The following is a 20625-nucleotide window of genomic DNA, read 5'->3' as shown; positions in this document are numbered from 1 at the left end:
TGAATTGTTTAGAGCCACATTCAAGTGTATAATTTGACAACATGGGATGCGATTACTAGTTAAAAGGCCCAAATTGGTTTGCTGGTGTGCATGCCAAAGTTACCACTGGGGAGGTAAATGTCCTGCAGCTGTTTTGTTTTGATGGAGCACAAACCCTGTCACACTTGGGAATTAGATTTTTAGTCGTCTGTAGTATGAAGAAATAAAATGAATAAAAATAATAAAATATTGATTAGATGCTTTTATCTTCAAGTGAATTTGTGGTTGGGTTTTGCTTTTTCAGTGAGCTTGGTTTTTTGTTTGTATGCTTTTTCTGTGCTTTCCATTTTCTCATTTTATGTTCTCTTTCCCCAAGGCTGTTTCATTCTGATGTGAATGTTATTAGGACGGAAGTCAGAGATGCTTTTGGGCAAGTTGGGTGAACTATCACGGCTTGTCTATTATTTCAGATATGCCAGGTTTCTCTACTTGATTAGCTCATATGAGAATTGAGTTTTCTTAAACAATAGCACAAGGGGTGGTTTGATAGGATTTAAATTATGTTCAAGGTCATGTAGTCATGTCTTCATTAACTTTCCTTTGCATGTTTTTCCATTGACAAAATTTGCGCCGTTTGCAAAAATATCATTGCGATGGGACAGTTCGATGGTACCAAAAATCTGGTGTATTGGTGTTTGAAATTCCAATGGAACTTGAAGGGTAGCACAACCCCTTTTTTTGCAGGAGGGTGGATGCAGGGTTTACAATTGTAAATCCAATGTAGTGATCTAATGCGATCTGAACTGGCTTGCTGGAAACATGGCAGTCCTGCACACTACTACTACTACTCCTGTACTGCTAATGATGTGCAAACCTGCTAGATTTTGATCGTAGTCCTCATCTGTCAGTTGTGCCACCGGACTTGAACAGGGGAAGACGACATCGTGGTCGTCTGTGCCTCATTAGGGATGAAGTGCTGCAGGGGTAGGGCTCAAGGACACGGCCGCAGCAGCAAGGGGGCACAAACTCTTGTGAGACTGTTTTCCGATTGGTAAAAATACTTTGTCAGATGATATTATACTTTAACTCTATTGAGTTGGGTATGAATATGGTGAAAGCAAACTGAAGAGGAGGACACCTGGGAGTAAGACGGCATTAATGGTCACCCACTGTGCTATTCTGAACATACTTGACAGCGTTAACCGTGGGTAAGAGCCCTAATTAGATGATAGAGGAGCTGCTTCTGCTCACTACAACAATACTAGAGAACTTGTCTCTCTTGATAATCTCAGCGGTCCTTTTTAGAGATTTTAAACACATCTATTTGTCAAAACTTTTCAAACATTTGTTTTTGATGCCTTGATCGTGTTTCTACACCCACCGCGTACCTTTTTTTTAAAAAAGTGCAACTATATCTGCCCAAAGCTCCCAAGACATCATTGATTCTTTATACACCCACCTTTTTTTGTTTATCCCTGCCGTTTCCAGGAGTGTTGTGGACAGCCCTGTTTGATATCTTCGAGTCATGATTCGTATAGCCGTTAGGAGTAATACTCACCTCGAGAAGCATTTCAATAAATAAAAAGCCCCGCCATCTTCAGACACATTTATACCTTGGAGGCCCTTGAGCTTTCCTAGGCTAAATGAGCCTGCTACTTCCTTCAGCGTCTTCTGGGTCTGCACACATTGAAGCGCCTCCAGACGGATGCACCTGAGAGGCACAGTCATCCCATGCCTGAAGCATTTTAAGTTGACTCTGCTTTGTGATGGAGCAGCAACTCTACTCAAAGCTGCCCCAGTCATGGTATCCCTGAGGGTAAAGCCATGAATAACATGCACAGCTTTATTGAGCCATGATTCTTTGCAGCACTCCATTCAATTCCACCCAATAAATAATTTTGTTTAAAAAAATATTTTCAACTTTTATTTATCACAGTCCTTAGGCTGAGTTCACACTTGTGGTTAGGTACTCTGGTCCTGGTAAAAAAAAGAAAAAGAAAAAAGTGTTCAAAGGCGGTGCAGTAGAGAACCTATGCATAAAGTAAGGACTCATACGGCATATTAAAAAATGCTTGGTTAAATACAATAAATACTAGAAGATATGAGAAACATTTGTGTCCGGATCTACAGTATATATTTCTCCAATTCCAGTTGTTTGTGGTCTGGAAAGAAAAGATTTCCAATTCTCGATCTTCTTGTCTGGCAAACTTTTCTGTTTATTGTGAGTGTCATTAAATGCAGATAAATGGCTTCCTAAATCCAGTGCTTCTTGTTGAGCAGTCCCTTGCGATGTTCTGATGATGTTGTCAAATAATAATAATGAAATCCTTCCTTGACGATGATGACTGGTGTGGCGTTGTTTCTGCCATACATTGGAATGCAAGCATTGATGGTGTCTGTCTACATCCACCTCATTTCATCTGGTTCTGTTCTGGACTGCCCTGGCTTTTGTCCTGGGTATAATTCGGAGCCCTGTCTGGATCACATCGTTCATTCGTACATTCTGATCTATCTCATCAGTTGTATTGTTCATTTGCTCAATAATTGTTTTCCTTTGCTTCTTTCTCATCTTCAAGAGCGATGTGCAAGGCAGTGTTATCATCATTTAGTACCTTGGTATCATCCTGTAATACCTTGGTATCGTTGTGCAGTGCTCCGTTTTCCTCAGTAAAGTCACAGATCTCACAGAAGCTCCCCTTGAGGCTGTCAGTTTGTGTTTTTAGATCTTGCTGTGTCGACTTCTGTTGCTCAGAGAAGCTCTCTTTTGAGGCTGTCAATCTGCGATCTTAGATCTTGCATTTCCTGATGTAGCACTTTCAGTTTCTCTTTCATTACATCCTTCAAGGTGCCATATAATATCAAGTCCTTCTCATTCAACGGCATGCTTGGTTCGGTTTTTGATTGTGGACCTGGATTTCCAGGGCCGGTATCATTTAGCTTTTTGCGAGGCATTGGTGCTCGGCAACCGCTTTGAACTTTGGCAGCTAGCTGGTTAGCTTGACTTGCTAACGGGTTTCTGCACTTGAAGTTTGTTGATTTCAAGGAATCTGTGCAAGTTCAGGAAAGCGCCAAGATAGTTCAAAACTTTAATAGTGACAGCAGAGCGCTTGTCATGAACGTTCTTTCCGGTCAACAACAGGGAAAAAAAAAACAACTATGGCTTTTTTTTGTCTTTATGGTGTACAAACCCTGCCACACTTGGGAATTTGGGAGTAGTCTGTCCTATAAAGAAACTGGTAAAATGTTGAGATGAGACGTTTTTGACTTTTCAGTGGTCTTGGCTTTTCTTTTGTCTTCTATTCTTTGCTTTCTTTTCTCTTATTTTCTCTGTCCCCAAGGCGGTTTCATTCCGAGGTGAACGTTATTAGGACACAAGTCAGAAATTCTTTTGGGCAAGTTGGGTGAACTATCACGACCTGTCATTAATTAAATAAAAAATGCATGGACAGTGATTTCCCAACACGCAGGGTGCCTTATTTGGGCACTCATTTCCATGGAATGACACAGTAAGGGGCAAATGAATTAGTTCTTTACGTACGTGCAATATTATAGGAAAACTGAGACACTGTATGAAAACCAAGGCAACATTTTGGCAAATTTTTTTGGAGAAAGCCGAATCATACGAAAACTGGGGCGTTTGAAAAATGAGTTTTGATTATATTTGTCATTACTCCATACTTTTTTCATTTGAACACTGTTTTGTGTCTTTTGTCCGTGTAGTGTTCACACATTCAGAAGATACTCTGCCTTTTTCGGCATTGTATATAGAATAACTTCTTTTGACAGGGTTATTTGACAATTCATTTCTGGAAATGTTTGACTCTTACATCAGGAGAAGAATGATAGAATAAATGGTCATCTGCTGTGGTATTCTACACAGGCTAATCCTTGGCACCCTATCAAGTTTCCGACGTCGAGCCAGCTGGTATTGACAGGATATTTATCACATCAAATCCCTCTGTGAACATGATAAGGAGTCACAGCAGGTATTAGAGATGCATATCATCACTGGGGATGTCATCTCAAATGTGTGTCTGTCACCTGACCTTGTTTTCCAAAGGCAATGCATTCTGCGTTCGCTTGAGTTGGAATGCCTTTCAAGCTCCCCTCTGTTTTGACAGCATAAATCCCTGATATGTTCAAGTAGTAAGTAATTAGTCCCTATTTTGGAGTGCATTAATTATACTACTTAACCTTTCAAAATGGCTGATCATTATGCTCAGTTGTTAATCCTGCTTTATGTTCTGTTTGGGATGGGGCTTTTTTTCCGTTAAAGAGCAGCAGGCGGTCTTGGAATGCTAATTGGATTTGTAAGACGTGTGCAATGGAGTCACCATATTGTTTAACGTTTCTACAGTCAAGTCAGGTACACAATGACACAGTTCATCCTCACAACAGCTTGGCTCTAAGGACTTTATAAAGCCATGTCAAATGCAGTCTAATTGCTAGGGAGCACAAAGTGATTCAGTGTAATTAGCACTGCAATATTAATCAACAGAAAAGTCACTTGTCAAAGATGGATATCAACAAATTAGTCAAATGAGTGACAAACAAGATGATGTACAAAAAGTTATAGCCTTTGTCTGTCTGCCCATCTTGTTGGTCTGTTGTTCCTCGACTGAGATTCAAGTGTGCACTGTGTTTGGACATCATTGAAGTTAATTACCACTCTTGTTGCTCTTTTCTAGTGTATATAATGTGCATTCACTACTAAAGAAGAGCATATTTTGATTACAACAAAGCTCAGATACGGAGGAATTTGTTCGTGTTTTGCTTTTTTTTTTTTGTTCTTTTTTTTAAGACAAAGATGAAAGCTTTTTGCCTTCACCTTTTTTTTCATTGTAATAGTGACTGTAGCAATTTGCACATTAAGACATACACTGTCTTATGTTTTGCAGCTGAGTGGACCTAAAATCTGTCAAAATAACCCATTAAATGCGCTCTTCACACAGTAGGACTAGACACAGGTGTAAGTGATTAAATTAATTATGGGTTTGTTCATTTGGGATGTCACAGCTATTTCATTAAGCCAACTTTCAGAACAGCAGGTCGCTGTCCGACCTAATTGAAACCGTGTCATAATTAATATTATTAATAACACTCACATGTACCTGGTAAACGCAGTGCTATGTTTATCAGCTGAAAAATGATCAGGATAAAAGTTTGGCTGTTTGTTGCTGTACTGTAATGGTGCTGTGTCATGATAACATTAGTATCAGAAGTTATGTTGTGGCAGCATCTGTTGTTGTAAGGATGGCATAAACAGGATCATCTTCATCCTCCCTGAGTTGTCATTTAGGATATCAGATTTAGTGGTGGATGGTACAATATATAATGGAAGCAAGTGGCACATATGCAATGTCTTGGCTAGTCAAGAGACAGATGAGACGGAGCACGAGATTGGGTGTACAGGGACGAGACGAGATTTTCACATTACTTTTAAGAAAAGTCCAATGAATTTAAAAGGGAGCAAATGTGCCAAGGTGCTGAAAACAGCACACAGAGTGAACCCTCTTGTGACACCCTTAGTCTTGACTATTCCAGACCACATCGAAGTACGCATGTATAGTGTGTGATGCAATGTCAGGTTGTGATTGTCCCCTCTCTCCTCCCACAGGTACATGATGCTGATCAATGGGAAAAATGAAGTATTCATGATTGACAGAGACAATACAGTCTTCCACATAGCCAATCTAGAGTTTCCTTTCCGGAAGGATCCACGGGTCCATCTATCAAATACTCTGCTGGATGGGGTAAGTTTTGACTCTTATCATACTTTATAATAGTTTCGTACAATGTCGCCGTCCCTTCTTAAAGTCCTACCAGACTCTGCCTGGACTTGGAACAACATCGCTAACCTCCATAACCTTCACATTCTTGGTTCTGCTGCTCAGTCTTGCAGATAATTGATGTTGGTTTGCGATGTTGCAGTCTGACAGTTGAGCCCATCAAGTACAGCTGACAGGAAAATCATCCCGCCGTGTCCTGGTGGAAATAGCTAATGGAATGTTTTATAGTATTTCTGTCACTGTTTCTTTTTTTCTCTTGTGCTCTGTGTTGTATTGTAATGCTCAGAAGTCAGTTTCTTGAGGTGACAGCACAGCTCGTTGTGGTACATATTGGCATGAGAATTGTTTTGATCATATGGAATTTGACATTCAAATCAGCGAGGTTATGTTGCGTAGGCAATATACGGCTTGAAGCAATGATGGCATAAAGGTTTCGACCTAGCTATTTTGCTAACTACAAAGACTGCAGACTAAAATATAAGCTCCATTAGCTCCTTAGTGGTTGTGTCTTCTTCTATTTGATAGTATGGCCGTGGACACGGGTCACAATGAATGGACAGACTACTTGGAGGAGAACTTTATATCGAGCTCGTATCATCACATTGCTACAGACATGGAACACACAATGCATCATGAAGATTCTGGCTTGCAAACTGCACTTATGTGCTTTCCTTGAAACAGGTGTACATCAACTTGACTAACAACCCACTATTTGTGGCAGGGGTGGGCAAACCGTACATATGCAGGACAAACCATATATACCAAGGCATGTCTGTTCAACTTGAGAGCTGTGCTTTTACTCGGAGAGCATTCTGTGTATAGCTTCTCTGGTACAGAGAAATTCATTTCACCACTATTTCTATGCTAATTGAGCAAGGCACCATAGTGGCTACACAGAAGTCCATGCTTGGACCACTGTGAGGGCAATGACGCGGGGTCGGGGTTGGGGAATTACTCATTAAACTGTCAAAATCATCATGCTCATGTAATGTTTCCCTCAGTGAACTGCAGCTTCTCAGTGCCGGCGGCAGTCATGCAGCCCATAACACTACTAGCACCTTGACTGTAGACGGGATTATTATCTTGGTAATCGCTTGTTGCTAGCTATTTAAACAATAATGGCCGTGTTGAGTCATTTTTAGTTCATTTATCGCAGTTAATTGATTCCAGACCCGACCACAGTAAGTGAATTTCCGCAAAGTAGGATTCAATCTTAATAAATGAAATATTTTCATAGTTCTGATTATTATGTTGCTATTATTGTGCTTGTTGTGAGATCATTTAAACCTGCAATAAATGCCTGTTCTGGTGATCGCATCTGATGGGATGTGATTTGATTGTCTCATTGAACAATTACTAACACCTAGTGGCCAATGTAGAAAACTACATTCATAATTAGAATGCTTCTCCTGCCTTGTGTTTGTATTTTACTTCATTTGGTTAGTTTATGTAGCCTTTTTTATCCCAAAAAATGCATAATTTGGCCAAGAATAAGTACAATTTGCTTAAACATGCATTTTTTAAATGAATAATTCAACCACAAAACAGCGATCATTTATTAAAGGGGACCATCCATCCATCCATTTTCTATACAGCTTCTCATTAGTGTTGCGGGGGTATGCAGGAGCCTATCCCAGCTGACTTCGGGCGACAGGCGGGGTACACCCTGGAGTGGTTGCCAGCCAATCGCAGTAAAGGTGACCTACAAGTATTATAGTCATTTTCGGGCCTTTGTATTGAGTTCTGGACTCCTATAGAACAGCTACACATGATAACCCGCACAGAAAGCTTTCTAGATCTTCCAGACTCTGCACCTCTTCCTGCAGTGTTTCCTGGGGTTTCCTGCTTCCCGCCCAAACTGTCTGTGTAATTTGCTCCTCCCGGCCCTCCTTCAGGTACTCCTCCTGCCGGGCCCACTCCGCTGTGATTGGTCACACTCCCAAGCGCTCCCGAGGACCTCCGGACAGCTGCCGAACCCCTTTTGTCCGATTACTTACACAAAATAAACAGTTAGGATGCTGATAAAGTGTTACTTACAGCTTGCTCTTCTGACTCTTGAACACGACCAAGTAACGTTGGAAATGCGTCGGACTTCAGCAACAGTTTGGCGGATAGTCCAGCTTCGTATTGGCCCGTGTTCACAAAACAGTCTAGTGTGAAGTGCTGTTGACAGATAATCATATTTTTCTCTTGCTGGCCGGAAATCAGCAACTCCAACCACTTTTTGCCTGATGCTTGCCTCTTTAGGCACACCCGAACAAACATTTCCTGGGAGCCATTGCTCATATAAGGAAGTCCGGGTTGCTTGGGCGTCAGTGGAACTCGGTGTTTAAAACAACTCTGTAAAGAGTAAACACAGCGTACAGAGCCGTCTAAAACTGCTTTCAGGGCTCACTTCCAAATGCGCAAACCTCATTATCTGACGCGTTGGCGTCGTTTAACACGAGAATATAACATTGAAACAACATTTACAGTATAGGTCAGAAAAGAGGAAAAGCATAATAGGTCCCCGTTAATGAACTATTGAAGAACAGCTACAGTATGTAGCAAGGGCCGACTGTACTGACTACTCTAAAGTCTATCCAAGTTGCATTTATTGCTATGGTATTGTCCCTTGAGAAGATATCCTGCAGTAAAAATGGTTGCTGAAATGTGAGGTTTTAAGATACTGTAATTTCCTCACGGTGAGAAACGGTTCAACTTTAATGGTCATCATTCCACTATTGAGCTCGAAATATAGACAAGAAAATGTTCATATTTTCTATGACAACACATGCTTTCTATTTAGGAGATAAGGAATAACTTTAACTTAACACTTTTGTTTGTACTTTGCTCTGACTTTTGTCACAGCTGTCAAGTTTAATTCAAATAGGCTCAACTGTTTGATTAGTATGTGGATTCTATTGTCCCCACTCTGGCGGGATATAATTGCTTCATTTTTCTGTTCCAATCGCTACATTTCTGCTCTATGCCTTAAGCACAGGTGTGGAGGTGTGCTCGGATTGCTACGAGAACTTGTTTTACCCCTGTGTATATATCTGTTTATGCTTCTGGCTCTCTGGTTTGCAGAGAGAGGAGATGTGTTCCTCTATTTATAGTGAGCTCTGTTCAAGTCGTGCTGTGTTCTCTGATAGGTTTCATCTTCAACCCACGGGCACTGGTCGTTGTTTACTCTCTATTGTGTGTTGTGTTTAAAAGCTCTACCTCAACTTTGGTTCCAAACCTGGGTGACTATGACATCATGATGACTTCCATTGGTCACTATAATGTATTCATCCATTGCTGTCTGCCTGCTTGATGGTTCACTGCACCAGATGGTTAGTGATGGCAGCCTCCTGGAATTGCATCATTTCTCACTTTCCCGACCCCACCTACAAATCACAGCTGCCATTTTTTTGCCTCTGCTGTCTGCTCAGTGTCTGATGAGATGTAAAAACCCATCCACCAGGGGGAATGGATAGTTTGAAGAAGTTTTTACATTTTTAATGACATGATTAAAGAGAAGACGTATACTGAAATGCCATTTTTCTTCTGCCTCGATCCTACTGGGAAACTTTCAATAGTCTTATATTGTTTTTGTGGGCATTTTTCACAGGAATATGTTGTCATATATATTTAAAAAAAGCAGTATTCTGCTATGTTTTTGAAAGAAATCATTCCTGAATATTGGCTGCCAACATTTTTACAGTATTTATAGTATTTCACTTCCTTAAATCTATTATCTGCAAGAAGTTGTGCATTCAATATGAACTTTTTGGACAATGTATTGTCTGCAACCTCCAACTGCAAGTTGGTACCTTTTTTAATATTTGATGAACAAGTTCCTGGCAAAGTCTGCAGGTCCTGCAAGGCCATGCCCATCTTTGTCGTCCATACCCTGCGCAGTTACATAAGACTTTTTAACACAAATCACCTGTCTGCTTGGCGTCATCCATCAGTGATTCACCTGCCTCTGAACTTGAAAGCGTTGCATAATTGATACTTGGTTCTATTTCTGCCTCACGTCCCTTCTTCACTTGACCCTAGCCCTCATGCGCACATGCCCAGTTCTTTGTTAGTTCCTTGCTATATACTGTATATTCCTCCTGATGCCGGCCGCTCCGAACGCACTTGGGAGAACTCGCTCATCCCTTCTTGCTCCCCTTGGGCACTGTCTTGCAGAGATGCCTTGTCTCTGAATCATATATAGTCACAACATACATGCGTCGCTTTTTCAATGCATAGATGTGACTTCACCAGACTTTTTTTTAGTTTTTTTTGCTTTTACAACACAAACAACAAAAAAGGGTTTGAAGTCATTGTGCCAACTAGGGAATTTGCCACCTTGTTAGGCCAAGCTTGCACAGATACAAAACCAATGTCTGATGGATAAGATGCGTTCCCGCATGTATGGAATCCTTTTTCTTTTTTCTGGTAGTCTTTTATCGAGTCCATAGTGGTCACACAGGTACCCACAAGAGTTTTATACATGCGTAGTATATACACATACACATACATACAGTATACAGCGGAACGGGGGCTAGTATTCGCACCGGTTAGCGTATTTTTCAGTTAAAATTTTGCCTCAATTTACGAACATTTTCCGGTTAGCGTACAATACGGCTCATGTCGTGTGTTCGTATTTACGTATTTTCTATCACAAACCGTCCTTAGCTTCTAACAAAGAAGCTAGCTTGCTAACAACCGGAAGTTAGCTACGTCGCGCGTCTATGATGTCCTCAGCGGTTGACTTTCAAAAATGTTAACGCTAAACAGGTTTTTATAGTTGTACATGCATAAAACAATTGTAAATGTATATAAATGATGAATGAAAGGGATAAACAAATATTTAAGGTTGCTTTTACCATCATTGAAGACGTGATTCTTGATGTGAGTGTTGCCAAAGACAAGACATGGCGGCGAGACACAACGTGGACACCATCTTCCTGTTTTGTCACAAGTTATTTCTTGAGTTCAATGCAATTCAGTAGTGTTTTTCACCTTCTTTATGAAAATGCCGGCACTTGAAGCTTTCTGTGGCTCCATTTTGGGTTATTAAGGTGAGAAACACGATTGAATTCAAGAAAAAAGTCATGGCAAAACAGGAATGCGGTGTCTCACTGCCACATTGTGTCTTTGGGAACAGTCACATAAAGAATCACATCTTCAATGAAGATGAATATTGGAAAAAAGAACACAAAAAGCTGACAGGAATGTCATGGTTTTATTGAATCTCGGATATTAACTGTAATTACAGTAACTTTAGAAATCCAATAATGGTCTTTACATTTCGTGTCTACCGCCATCACGCGTGTTAAATAGCTTGGGAAGCGCTTTGAACGCATTGAATGTCATCTTTTAACAAACAAGCTCTGCGAAGCAAAAAGGTAGGTTATAGTTATGGGGCCAGATTACTCCATATGAATAAAACATTATTAAATTATGTATTGACATCTAAAAATCATGTGGTGTCCAAGTCATCGCTATTGTTATCACTGACATGAATGATTTGTGAGTGCAAGGTTTTATTTGCCATTATTTTTCATGAACTTAACATTGCACAGTTATCTTTTTACATGTTGTTTTTTTTATCATGCAGCAGTGAATGAACACTGCAAAAAATAAGCACGGTTTTCAAATTTAAAGTTGGACTCCTTTGGCAGGTTTTTAGTCAGCACATTTGGAGAACGTGACAATTGATCAGATATAGGTCAAAACAAAAACAGCATTACTTTAGATTGTAGTAGTACAGCCAGTTTTTCCAGGATTTTTCCTCCCTTTTTGGTCGCCTATTTTATCGAAAATGTCATTTCTTCATGGCTGTGAATATCGTGTTTTTTCCCCCCCATTCAACCGTTGCTGGAGGTTCTTTTGACAACCATTTTGCAGTTATTGCCTTTTTACTACCAGCCTTCACTGGACTGTTTTGTCATTGCAGGAGATGATCATTGACAAGGTGAATGGTCAGCCGGTCCCCCGCTATTTGATATACGACATCATCAAATTCAATGTGAGTAGTTTTTGCTTTTTGAAAATATGTCATCTTTCCTTTGACATTCTGAGGTCCATATAATGAAAATAGAAATAAACCATTCCAGGTCTCCGAAGCCGTGGGTTGCCGACCTCCTTACTAGTGGAATAAATATTAAATAATAAATATATTTAGGTCAGTACGGTAATATTTTCACATTCTTAATTATCAAGTTGGCTATTTAGAATGAAGTATTGGGTGACATAAGAGGCCTGATTTTTCCCACAAATCATGGTCTGACGATAAAAAGAGGCAGTTCTTTCATGAAATGCTCAGACAGGAGAAACAGTCCATCATGAGAGCAGGCCATTAGCACTGTGGTCTATCCATAGACATGTTTATTGATTGACTGACTTTGAACAAGGCGGAGAGAATTGCAATTCAATATGTATGTCATTTATATTGACTAGACTGTCAGTAGTTAAAGGTATCACACATAATCCAGGACTTGGGTTGGACGGCTTGAATCGACGAGAATGATGCTGGCTCGTCTTCAGACATGAAAATTCAAAAATCTGTTAATCTGAATAGGCTCTGCATTATTTGACACAGCCTATTTGTTGTGCTGCGCCTCCTCAACTCCATCCCCTATGGTTTAGAACCGGAATTAGAATGTGATACTTAAAATCCGTCAAGCTCCTATGCAGTTGAGTATGAATTAAGCCATATAGCTAGTATATATTCTGTTGCCATATTTGGCTACGCTCATTCTCTTCTGAAGTAGCTGAGGACATAACAAGGCCGTTAGCACGCCTCCAAACTGTAAATTAATTCATCCTCCCTACTGATCTGTATTCTGCTAACAGCAGTCAGACAAGCACAGACGAAAATTAGTTTGCAATCAGCCATTTAGCAATCCACTGCTCCCTTTCCTTATAGAAACCTGATAAATACCCCAAAGCATCAAACTTGGGTAGGCGACTTTGACTGGTCTTGACTCCTCTTTTTCTCCATCGATCACCTGAGCAAGTGGCCCAAGACATCGCTTTTAGGGGAATGGCTCTTGTAAGACGTTTGGCGGAGGTTAGCAGCTCCACATGACTCCCCCAAGCTAGCGCTACGGCGCTGTTCTATCGATCCTTGTTGGCCATTATTAGCCTTCTTCAATATCCATGGCGGACTGTCTCTAAGTGCTGAGACCTCATCCACAGAGTGTAGCTGCAGGGAGATTGTACCCCCCCCCTCCCGCCTGGTCCACGGCCTAATGCAACACTTCAGCTGTTTGCAAAGGGAGCAAAACCACAGTACTGGGATTCTTTTGACTACTAAGTAATGATGAATGTGTGCCCTCATGCTACAATAAGATATTTTGGTTTATTATATACATTAGACCCCAATATACACTAGCGGTCAAAAGTTTTAGAACACCCCAATTTTTCCAGTTATTTATTGAAATTCAAGTCGTGGTACAAAGGTAAGTGGTGAAATGTCAGAGGTTAAAAAAAAAGGTAAGTTCACCCATAATTGAAAAAGAATGTGTATTTCAGAATGATACAAAAAGGCCTGTTTACCACAAAATGGGTCAACAATTTAAAGCTGTGCTGCAGAAATGGAGGTTGATCAAGCCTTGGCAGTTAGTGCAAGTAATTCCTACAGGTGTTCCACGTTCTGGACCACTTACTACCTCCTCTGTCTGCATAAAAACGGTGTTCGGAACGCACTGTGGTACTTAAACCCTCGTGACCACCAGTTGAACAGCATTGTACTGGAGAAAGTTATTTGATGCCACGAAAATGGCAAGAAAAAAGGGAATTAACAATTATCTTAACACTTAAAAATGTAGGTTTCTCCTCCAGAGAAATTGGAGAGTTCTAAAACTTATGACCGGTAGTGTAAGTCCAGTCAAACCTCAGTTTTTGTATGATTTGATTTTTGTCCTCATTTTGTCCCGGTTTTCATACACTGTCTCAGTTTTCGTACAAGACTGCACATCACAAAATATCCATTTGCCATGTACTATATCATTCCACAAAATTGAGCGCTGACTCAATGTCCATGCATTTTTTATTGAATGCAACTGCTAAATAACCTGCCATGGGGCCAAAGAAAATTGTGAGTGCCTGCAATTTGATGAAGAAAGTATGTAACACTATTAAATTCAATCTCGTACGGTCCGCATCGGCACGATGTTCCATTCAGTCATTCATAATTACATCACAATGTTTTCTGCATGTAAAATAGAATTATTCTCTATCGAATGTATTTTTGTTCATATTTCTGGGTGTCTGGAACAGATTAATTGGATTTACATTATTTTCTTTGGGAAAAATTGCCTTGGTTTTGGCACTTTTTGGTTTTTGTCTGACCTTTTTGGAATGAGTTAATAATCAAAACTGAGGCACCACAGTCTGGTATATACTACGTGTTGACTGTTTTCGGTGAATTAAAAAACAAAAGAGAGTTTGTCTGAAAAATGTATTTCCAAAAACATATCTTGAAAAAAAATATATAATCACGGCCTTTTTATGGTTAAAGCATGTGAACGATTGTAACAGTCTTTCAGTTTTATAGACAAACAAACAAACAGGCATGGCCGCCTGTTTGTTTAGACGTTAAGACAATTTCCATTTATATAGCACAAACTCTTACAAAGAAAGGTATGAGCGAATAAATAAACGATACGTGTTGGATGAATTTCTCTCCAATCCACACTTGTGTACAAGGAATCCAAAACAATATGCAGGGATAATTACAGTATCTTTGTTTTATGTGGTAAAAGTCAGTCATCCTGAATTGGTTATTGGTTATTGGTATGGTTATTATGGGGAGTGACTTAGGAAAATGCAAGGCTTGAATTATTTTGAATGTGGCAGGAACAGTGGATGGAGCAGATGAAAAAGCAGATGGGGAAAAAAACAAGGACCACAACCTGCAAGTCAATATCTGTACACACAAAATATATTTTATTGACACCAGGCAAGTTTCACAATAAAAATGTATATTGCATTGGGAAAGACTGTGCAGTTGAAGGCAGGGTGTCCTCGGAGGAAAGCCCAAGTTGAATATAAAACTCGTTATATATTAAGATTACATGTACTCAAAGTACATTTCCTAGTGATAACATAAAAAATGCAATAATAAATAGCATAACAGTCCTCATTGAATATATGACCTTAAAGAAAATTGGCTTTGAAAGTCTTACAGACTAAATAATTGTGCGTGTGTTAGTGTGTGTGTGTGTGTGTGTGTGTGTGTTGCTGACACATTTAGATAAAGGTTTAGACCAAAACAGTCTGACGCTGTCAGGAGAAGCTGCACATTAAGACCAACTTGACTTGTTTGAGCGCAGATTTAATCAGCGCTGTTTAACCACCGTTCGTCCCAAAATATTTCTGACAATCAAACGGTTTTCAGTACCGCCTTTGGAAGATTTGCCTGTTGCGGCGTCCTCTCTTGGAAAAAAAGGGTTAACTTGTGTTTGTACTGCACTCAGGTGTTTAACATTTAATGCGCGCTATATAGATAGATTCTAAATGCACTCTGAATTCAACCACAACATCCGTTATGTAACACACTGAGATGTATAAATACTGCGCCGTTGTTTCTGCTATTTCCAGTCTGTACTATGAAGTCATATAATTAATGGTGTGAGAGAATGGGATTTTAAACATATAGGTGTTTTTTTTTTGCTTTTTGATGAAGTTGTTTAATCTATATGTTTATGCCTAGATTAGTGGTTCAATGGCCAAAGGGCTTTGTTCTATTTTAAGGTTACGGCTATCAATTATTCAAAGTAATCTTTACTCTCTAATGTTTGATGCTTGTCATCTGTTTTTTTTTTTTTTTTTTGTCTTGCTCAGTCGTGGAACGCACACACCTTGAATCATCCACACTTACTGTACATCTTGCACTGTCCCCATGACACAGCTGACAGATGGTGCTGAATGTGTGGGACATGATACCAGCTTTTCCTCCCAGAATGATTTGCAGCCTATTTTACACAGAGATCCCGCAAAAATTTCCACATTGGAACTGGAATGTAATACATGGTGTTTACTGTAGCCACCTTTGCATTTTACACAGGAGCCTCCAAGGCGGGATATTGCCATAAGTGTTTGCGCTTTCACATAGCGACGCAGCATCCCACAATCAAATGATGACATACATGCCAGCATCTTTTTATCCACAGCACATCTCTTTTTATACTTTACTACTACTTTTAATACTACTACTGTTTTATACTTTTAATAAGCGTAAATAAAAAAAAAAAACAACCAAAAAGCCACAAATTAGTGGGGCCGTGAATGCTGAATCGCTAATGCGCGATCCACTGGACATCAAATAGATTAATTTTCGTCATATTCAGTTGAATCTCTCACTAGAGAAACAATTAACATCTCATTCTAACCGACGACTGCCCACCCACCTCCTCATGCACAGTCAAGAAAAATCCTTTTCCTCCTCCCGTAGCCAATATTTCCCCTCAGAACACACTTGAGTGCTGACCTTTCCTCCAGGTATCAAGCAGAATACAAATGCAACCAAGTCGCGACATTCCCGCTCCTGCTATGTCTTGATATAGATTGGTGCCGATTGATCCGTAGACATTGTAAATAGTTGAGGGCAGCTCTATTTACGTCGGGGCTTTTTAAAAAACACACTTGCTTTGTAAGAAGTACATACTGTACATATAAAACAGGACACCTATGAAAAAGCGGTGCGAAGCAGAAGACATGGATGGAGTTAGTGATGTCAAGAAAAAGATGATTGGCTCAAATTGGCCAAATTAATCACCTGACATTTGAGGATTTGAGTGGGGCAAAACGAGGATTACGTGTACGTGATGTAACCGGGGCCTCGTCATCTTGTACATTTTCAACAAGATGTGAAGGCAGTTTAATCTGAATCTTGCATGAAGCCAAAGAAGGAAGCAAGAGCAGTCTTGATGTTGTATACATGGCTGGTCCTAGATGGGAAGTTGCATATTGGACCTACTATAATTTATTTACTGCCGAAGCACATATAGATGGAATTGTAACAATGACATTTCAGTCAAGAGTACAAATAGGATAAATCTTTTGTTGCTGCACACAATGTTTTTATGTGTGCATTGCTGAAAACCCCAAATAAATAATCTAAATAAATGTCAACATCAAGACTAGGAACAGATCAACCATCAACATCTAAGAAGTGTTCGCCCTAGCTGTTTGAAAGCCAGAGATGGCTCAGGTTGCTGGTGCTTAGCAGGTACGGACAGCCATGTGTGTCCAGCCATTACTGAAAGGGAGGTGTTGTCATAGTAACCAAGCAAAATTGATTGCATCTTGCTGTGTTCATTGGATGTTAATAATATAACAGGCTTATTGGATGTCAAGGTTTTTTTTTGGTTTTTTTTCTTACACCAATTAACCAACACACGTGGCATACTCCCCCCCCAACATGTATTTGTAGTTCACATCCTGGGGTGTTTGTGTCAAGGTGTTCCCATAGCTGTACCTTCACTCACGTTGTCGATGTGTGTTTTAGGGTCAACCTGTGGGCCAGTGTGACTTCAATATCCGGTTGTTATGCATCGAAAAAGAGATCATTTCCCCACGAATGGAAAAGATGAAGACTGGACAGATTGACAAGACGAGAGAGCCCTTCAGCGTTCGGAATAAGCCGTTCTTCGACATTCACGCATCACGCAAGGTAAATCGTTTGTAATTTCTTGACTCATATCCACTTATTACTTACAATAAATTCCAAGTGTCATGATTATAATCATGGGCATGGTTTTATTTGTTTCAGACATGCTTAACAAGTTACAGTACATTAAGGCGCATCACGTTTTCAAAACTCCAAAAAGGAGTCGGAAGAAGCATAGCTTACTCTCTCCTAACCTTTCTCCTTGTCTCAGCAGTTACTGATACTTTGTTCACATGCTATGTTGAAATGTTACCATTTTCTAATAGAGAGGGAAAATGGAGAGTGTGCAACAATGCACAGCTTATTCAGTGATATCAGAACATTGTAGTATAATAATTGAAATACTGAGTTGAAGAATGTCCACCTCCTGTACCTGAGGCTCTTGGCTTTATTAACTGTACTTTATCCAGAAAGCAGGAGGTGATGTTTCGACGCTTTGTTTGGCCACAGGACAACCTGACAGAGTACGAAAACCCAGGCATAATTGTGGCATTTTAACTTGACAAAGCCAAGCCTTATTAACTTATTGCTAGTGATCATGCGTGGCTGCAGCTCATAGTTTCTCTTTGCCAGCATAACAATAATTAGTTTGACATCACTCATTGGATCAGAACAATGGGAATGTTGATACATCGTGTTTGTAGTTTCTTTTTTAAAATTTGACCTTGTTGACTTGTTGTAATGCTAACGTAATGACTGCAGAGAGCAATTAAGGATGGAAGGAATGTACTACTTTGAAAATGTACATCAAGTTTTTTGCTCAGCAAACTAAATGGTAAGCAGACTGTGTGAGCCACTTGCCCAGAGTCACCCTGTTGAAATATCATGGAGGACATGACACAAGACTGCTTTCTTTTTGGAGATGATGCTTGTTAAATGAAGAATTCTGGTCAGGTTCTGTGGGGGGCTTTTCTTAGAAGAACATCTGAAACCTTTCAGGCGTACAAGAGTCTGCTGGTGGCATTTGATTGCAGGATAAAATTGTTTTTGGCCTTTTGGTCCAAGAGATGAAGGCAGACTCATGAGCATCTTAGCACTTTCGACTGTGATGCTACTCAACTTTCTCTGGAAAACTTTATGACGCTTTGGAGGGTTCAGGCAAGGAGAGCATCTTACTAACAGAAGAGTGGACCAGCTTTGCAGTCTACTACAGATAATATTGGGGCAGTTTATTCCATTTTTGGATCCGATCTCGCTGTTTCTTCAGTTTTCTTCAGGTCCACTGCAACGCAAATGATTTTTAATTGACCTACATACTATTGTAGTTTTTAGTGCTGTTCAAATAAACTACTTATCGATTGAAAGGTTTTTTTTCCCAACACTTTGGTTGTCAATTTCCATTACAAGAGTGATGACATAAGTGAATCTAGTACAACACCTAATTATGTCTTCAATAATAAACAAATATGATAAAACAGAAAACAAAAACCTTTCTGACAATTCCGGAAAAAAAATACTGAGTAGTCACAAAATGAGATTACAATCAAAAATTGATATCCTGTCCTTTTTTTTTTATCACTGGTGTGTGTGTGAGTAACAGGTAGAAAAGCTCAGGTAGAAATTGTTTGGTTTGCATGTGCAGTATGAATCTCTAAGGCCCCAAAGTAAGACGACAGGTTTTTTTTTTTATTACTTCTCGGGGGTAAAAATACTCTGATAGTCTTATATTTGAGTCACTCAATTTGTCAATCCTTTCCGTGTCCCGGCCAGGTGAGCTTTCGCCTTTTGAGTCAAATGAAGCTGCATGCGCCACTCCTGGTCATATAAAACATGCCTTGTACAATTGTTTTCAAGGAAAAAAATACAGTAAAAATACAGTAAATTGAAATGAAGTAAAAAATGCAATGTACAGTTACGGTAGTTTGTATCATGTGATATGATGTGATGGATGTACCTAAAATGGTGGGTTTACTGGCTACATTTATTAATAAAATTTAGTGCATGGACTAACAAGAGTGACCAAGATACCGTACCATTCCGAAAAAATAACGTCACCATGCACTAGTCTGGCAAAAACACTACTTGTGTTTGCATGGGAGCCTGTGCCCCTGGTGAACTCACGCGTGAGGTTAGCATTTGGGGCTCGAGAATAGAATCAGTCAGTCTAAATCACACAGTAGAGCTCACTTGATTTGCAAAAATGACTGACAAGAGGTGAATTGTCTGTGACTGTTAGGTCACCAGTCATTTGCATAGAGGTGAAACTCCTTCATTGGCATCATACTGTGCTGTTTGCATATGGTTTCAAGTTATTGCTGCTTATACCTGCACTTATATTATGCGCTTTAAATGACAAGGGATTGCCATTTCATCTTCCTTTCTTGTGCCTAAGTTATACATTTAATAAAGTCATTTGTAGTTGTCATATGAATAAATAATATGTATGGCTCTGCTCAGTGCTTTCCACGTCAGAGCGGTTTAACTGTGTTCAATGGTGTTCACTTGTGCCTTAAAACCCAGTTTTTGGGAGATCAGAGCATAAATCATTAGATGTTTTGTTCCAGCTCAGATCAATTGAAAACCTTGGCCCTGCACATCCACTAATGATCAGGGTTTTATGGATAGGGTGAGAGTTTTAGCTCTTCTTGCTGCACCAGCACTGATATTTAAGGCTTGGGGAGTTTCAACTATATATATTTTTTATCTGTACTCTATTATAAGGGGTCACACCCCTGCCTTTAGGATGCTGATTAGGATAGTAAAAGTCGCTGGAGCTTCACTGGTTTCTGACTGTTCTGTTGTGTTGGTCAGGGAACATCTGCTCTGCATACAGCCATATCTCTGTTATGCCGAACATGGCACTGGGGTCTGGCGCTCATTCATAGTAGCACAGTCCTCCACTTTATGATACGTTGACCAAACATTCCTATTCCTATTGCAGAGACATTTCAGTCACAGGCTGGAGTCATTTGCTGGCCTTTGTCTGTTGCTAGGTTGATGTCTTTCATGGCACTTGCACATTCAAGTCCTCATTTCCCTTCCAAATGTGTCCATTTATTCTTTTTCCTTCCGCCACTCACCCAGTTATCTTACAAAGCCTTTTTGCTTGCAGGCTTTGCTCATTTGCACAGCAATGCCGTGTATATTTTTCAATGTTTTGAAAGGAATTGGCTAAGAGAATATACACTCCTGATGAAAATTTTAAGACCAGTTGAAAAAAGAATTTGGAGAAGAGCATCAAAATGCAAAATAAGAAATGGGAGTGAGACCAAAAAAAAA

At 39.8% G+C, this 20625-nt stretch overlaps 1 protein-coding gene across 1 annotated transcript in view; it reads left to right on the top strand.

Annotated features, from left to right (window-relative positions):
* Nucleotides 1-20625, top strand: part of rngtt (RNA guanylyltransferase and 5'-phosphatase) — an 80051-nt gene that overhangs the window by 14984 nt on the left and 44442 nt on the right. Inside the window, exons 9-11 of the mRNA XM_054760959.1 lie at nucleotides 5597-5732; nucleotides 11686-11757; nucleotides 17245-17409. Coding sequence (XP_054616934.1) covers nucleotides 5597-5732; nucleotides 11686-11757; nucleotides 17245-17409 — 373 coding nt within the window. The remainder of the gene's footprint in view (nucleotides 1-5596; nucleotides 5733-11685; nucleotides 11758-17244; nucleotides 17410-20625) is intronic.

The sequence above is a fragment of the Dunckerocampus dactyliophorus genome, chromosome 19 (assembly GCF_027744805.1).
Source record: "Dunckerocampus dactyliophorus isolate RoL2022-P2 chromosome 19, RoL_Ddac_1.1, whole genome shotgun sequence".
In the NCBI taxonomy this organism is placed as follows: domain Eukaryota; kingdom Metazoa; phylum Chordata; class Actinopteri; order Syngnathiformes; family Syngnathidae; genus Dunckerocampus; species Dunckerocampus dactyliophorus.
Note: the sequence above shows the minus strand (reverse complement) of the source record. Positions and strands in the feature narration are given on the sequence as shown.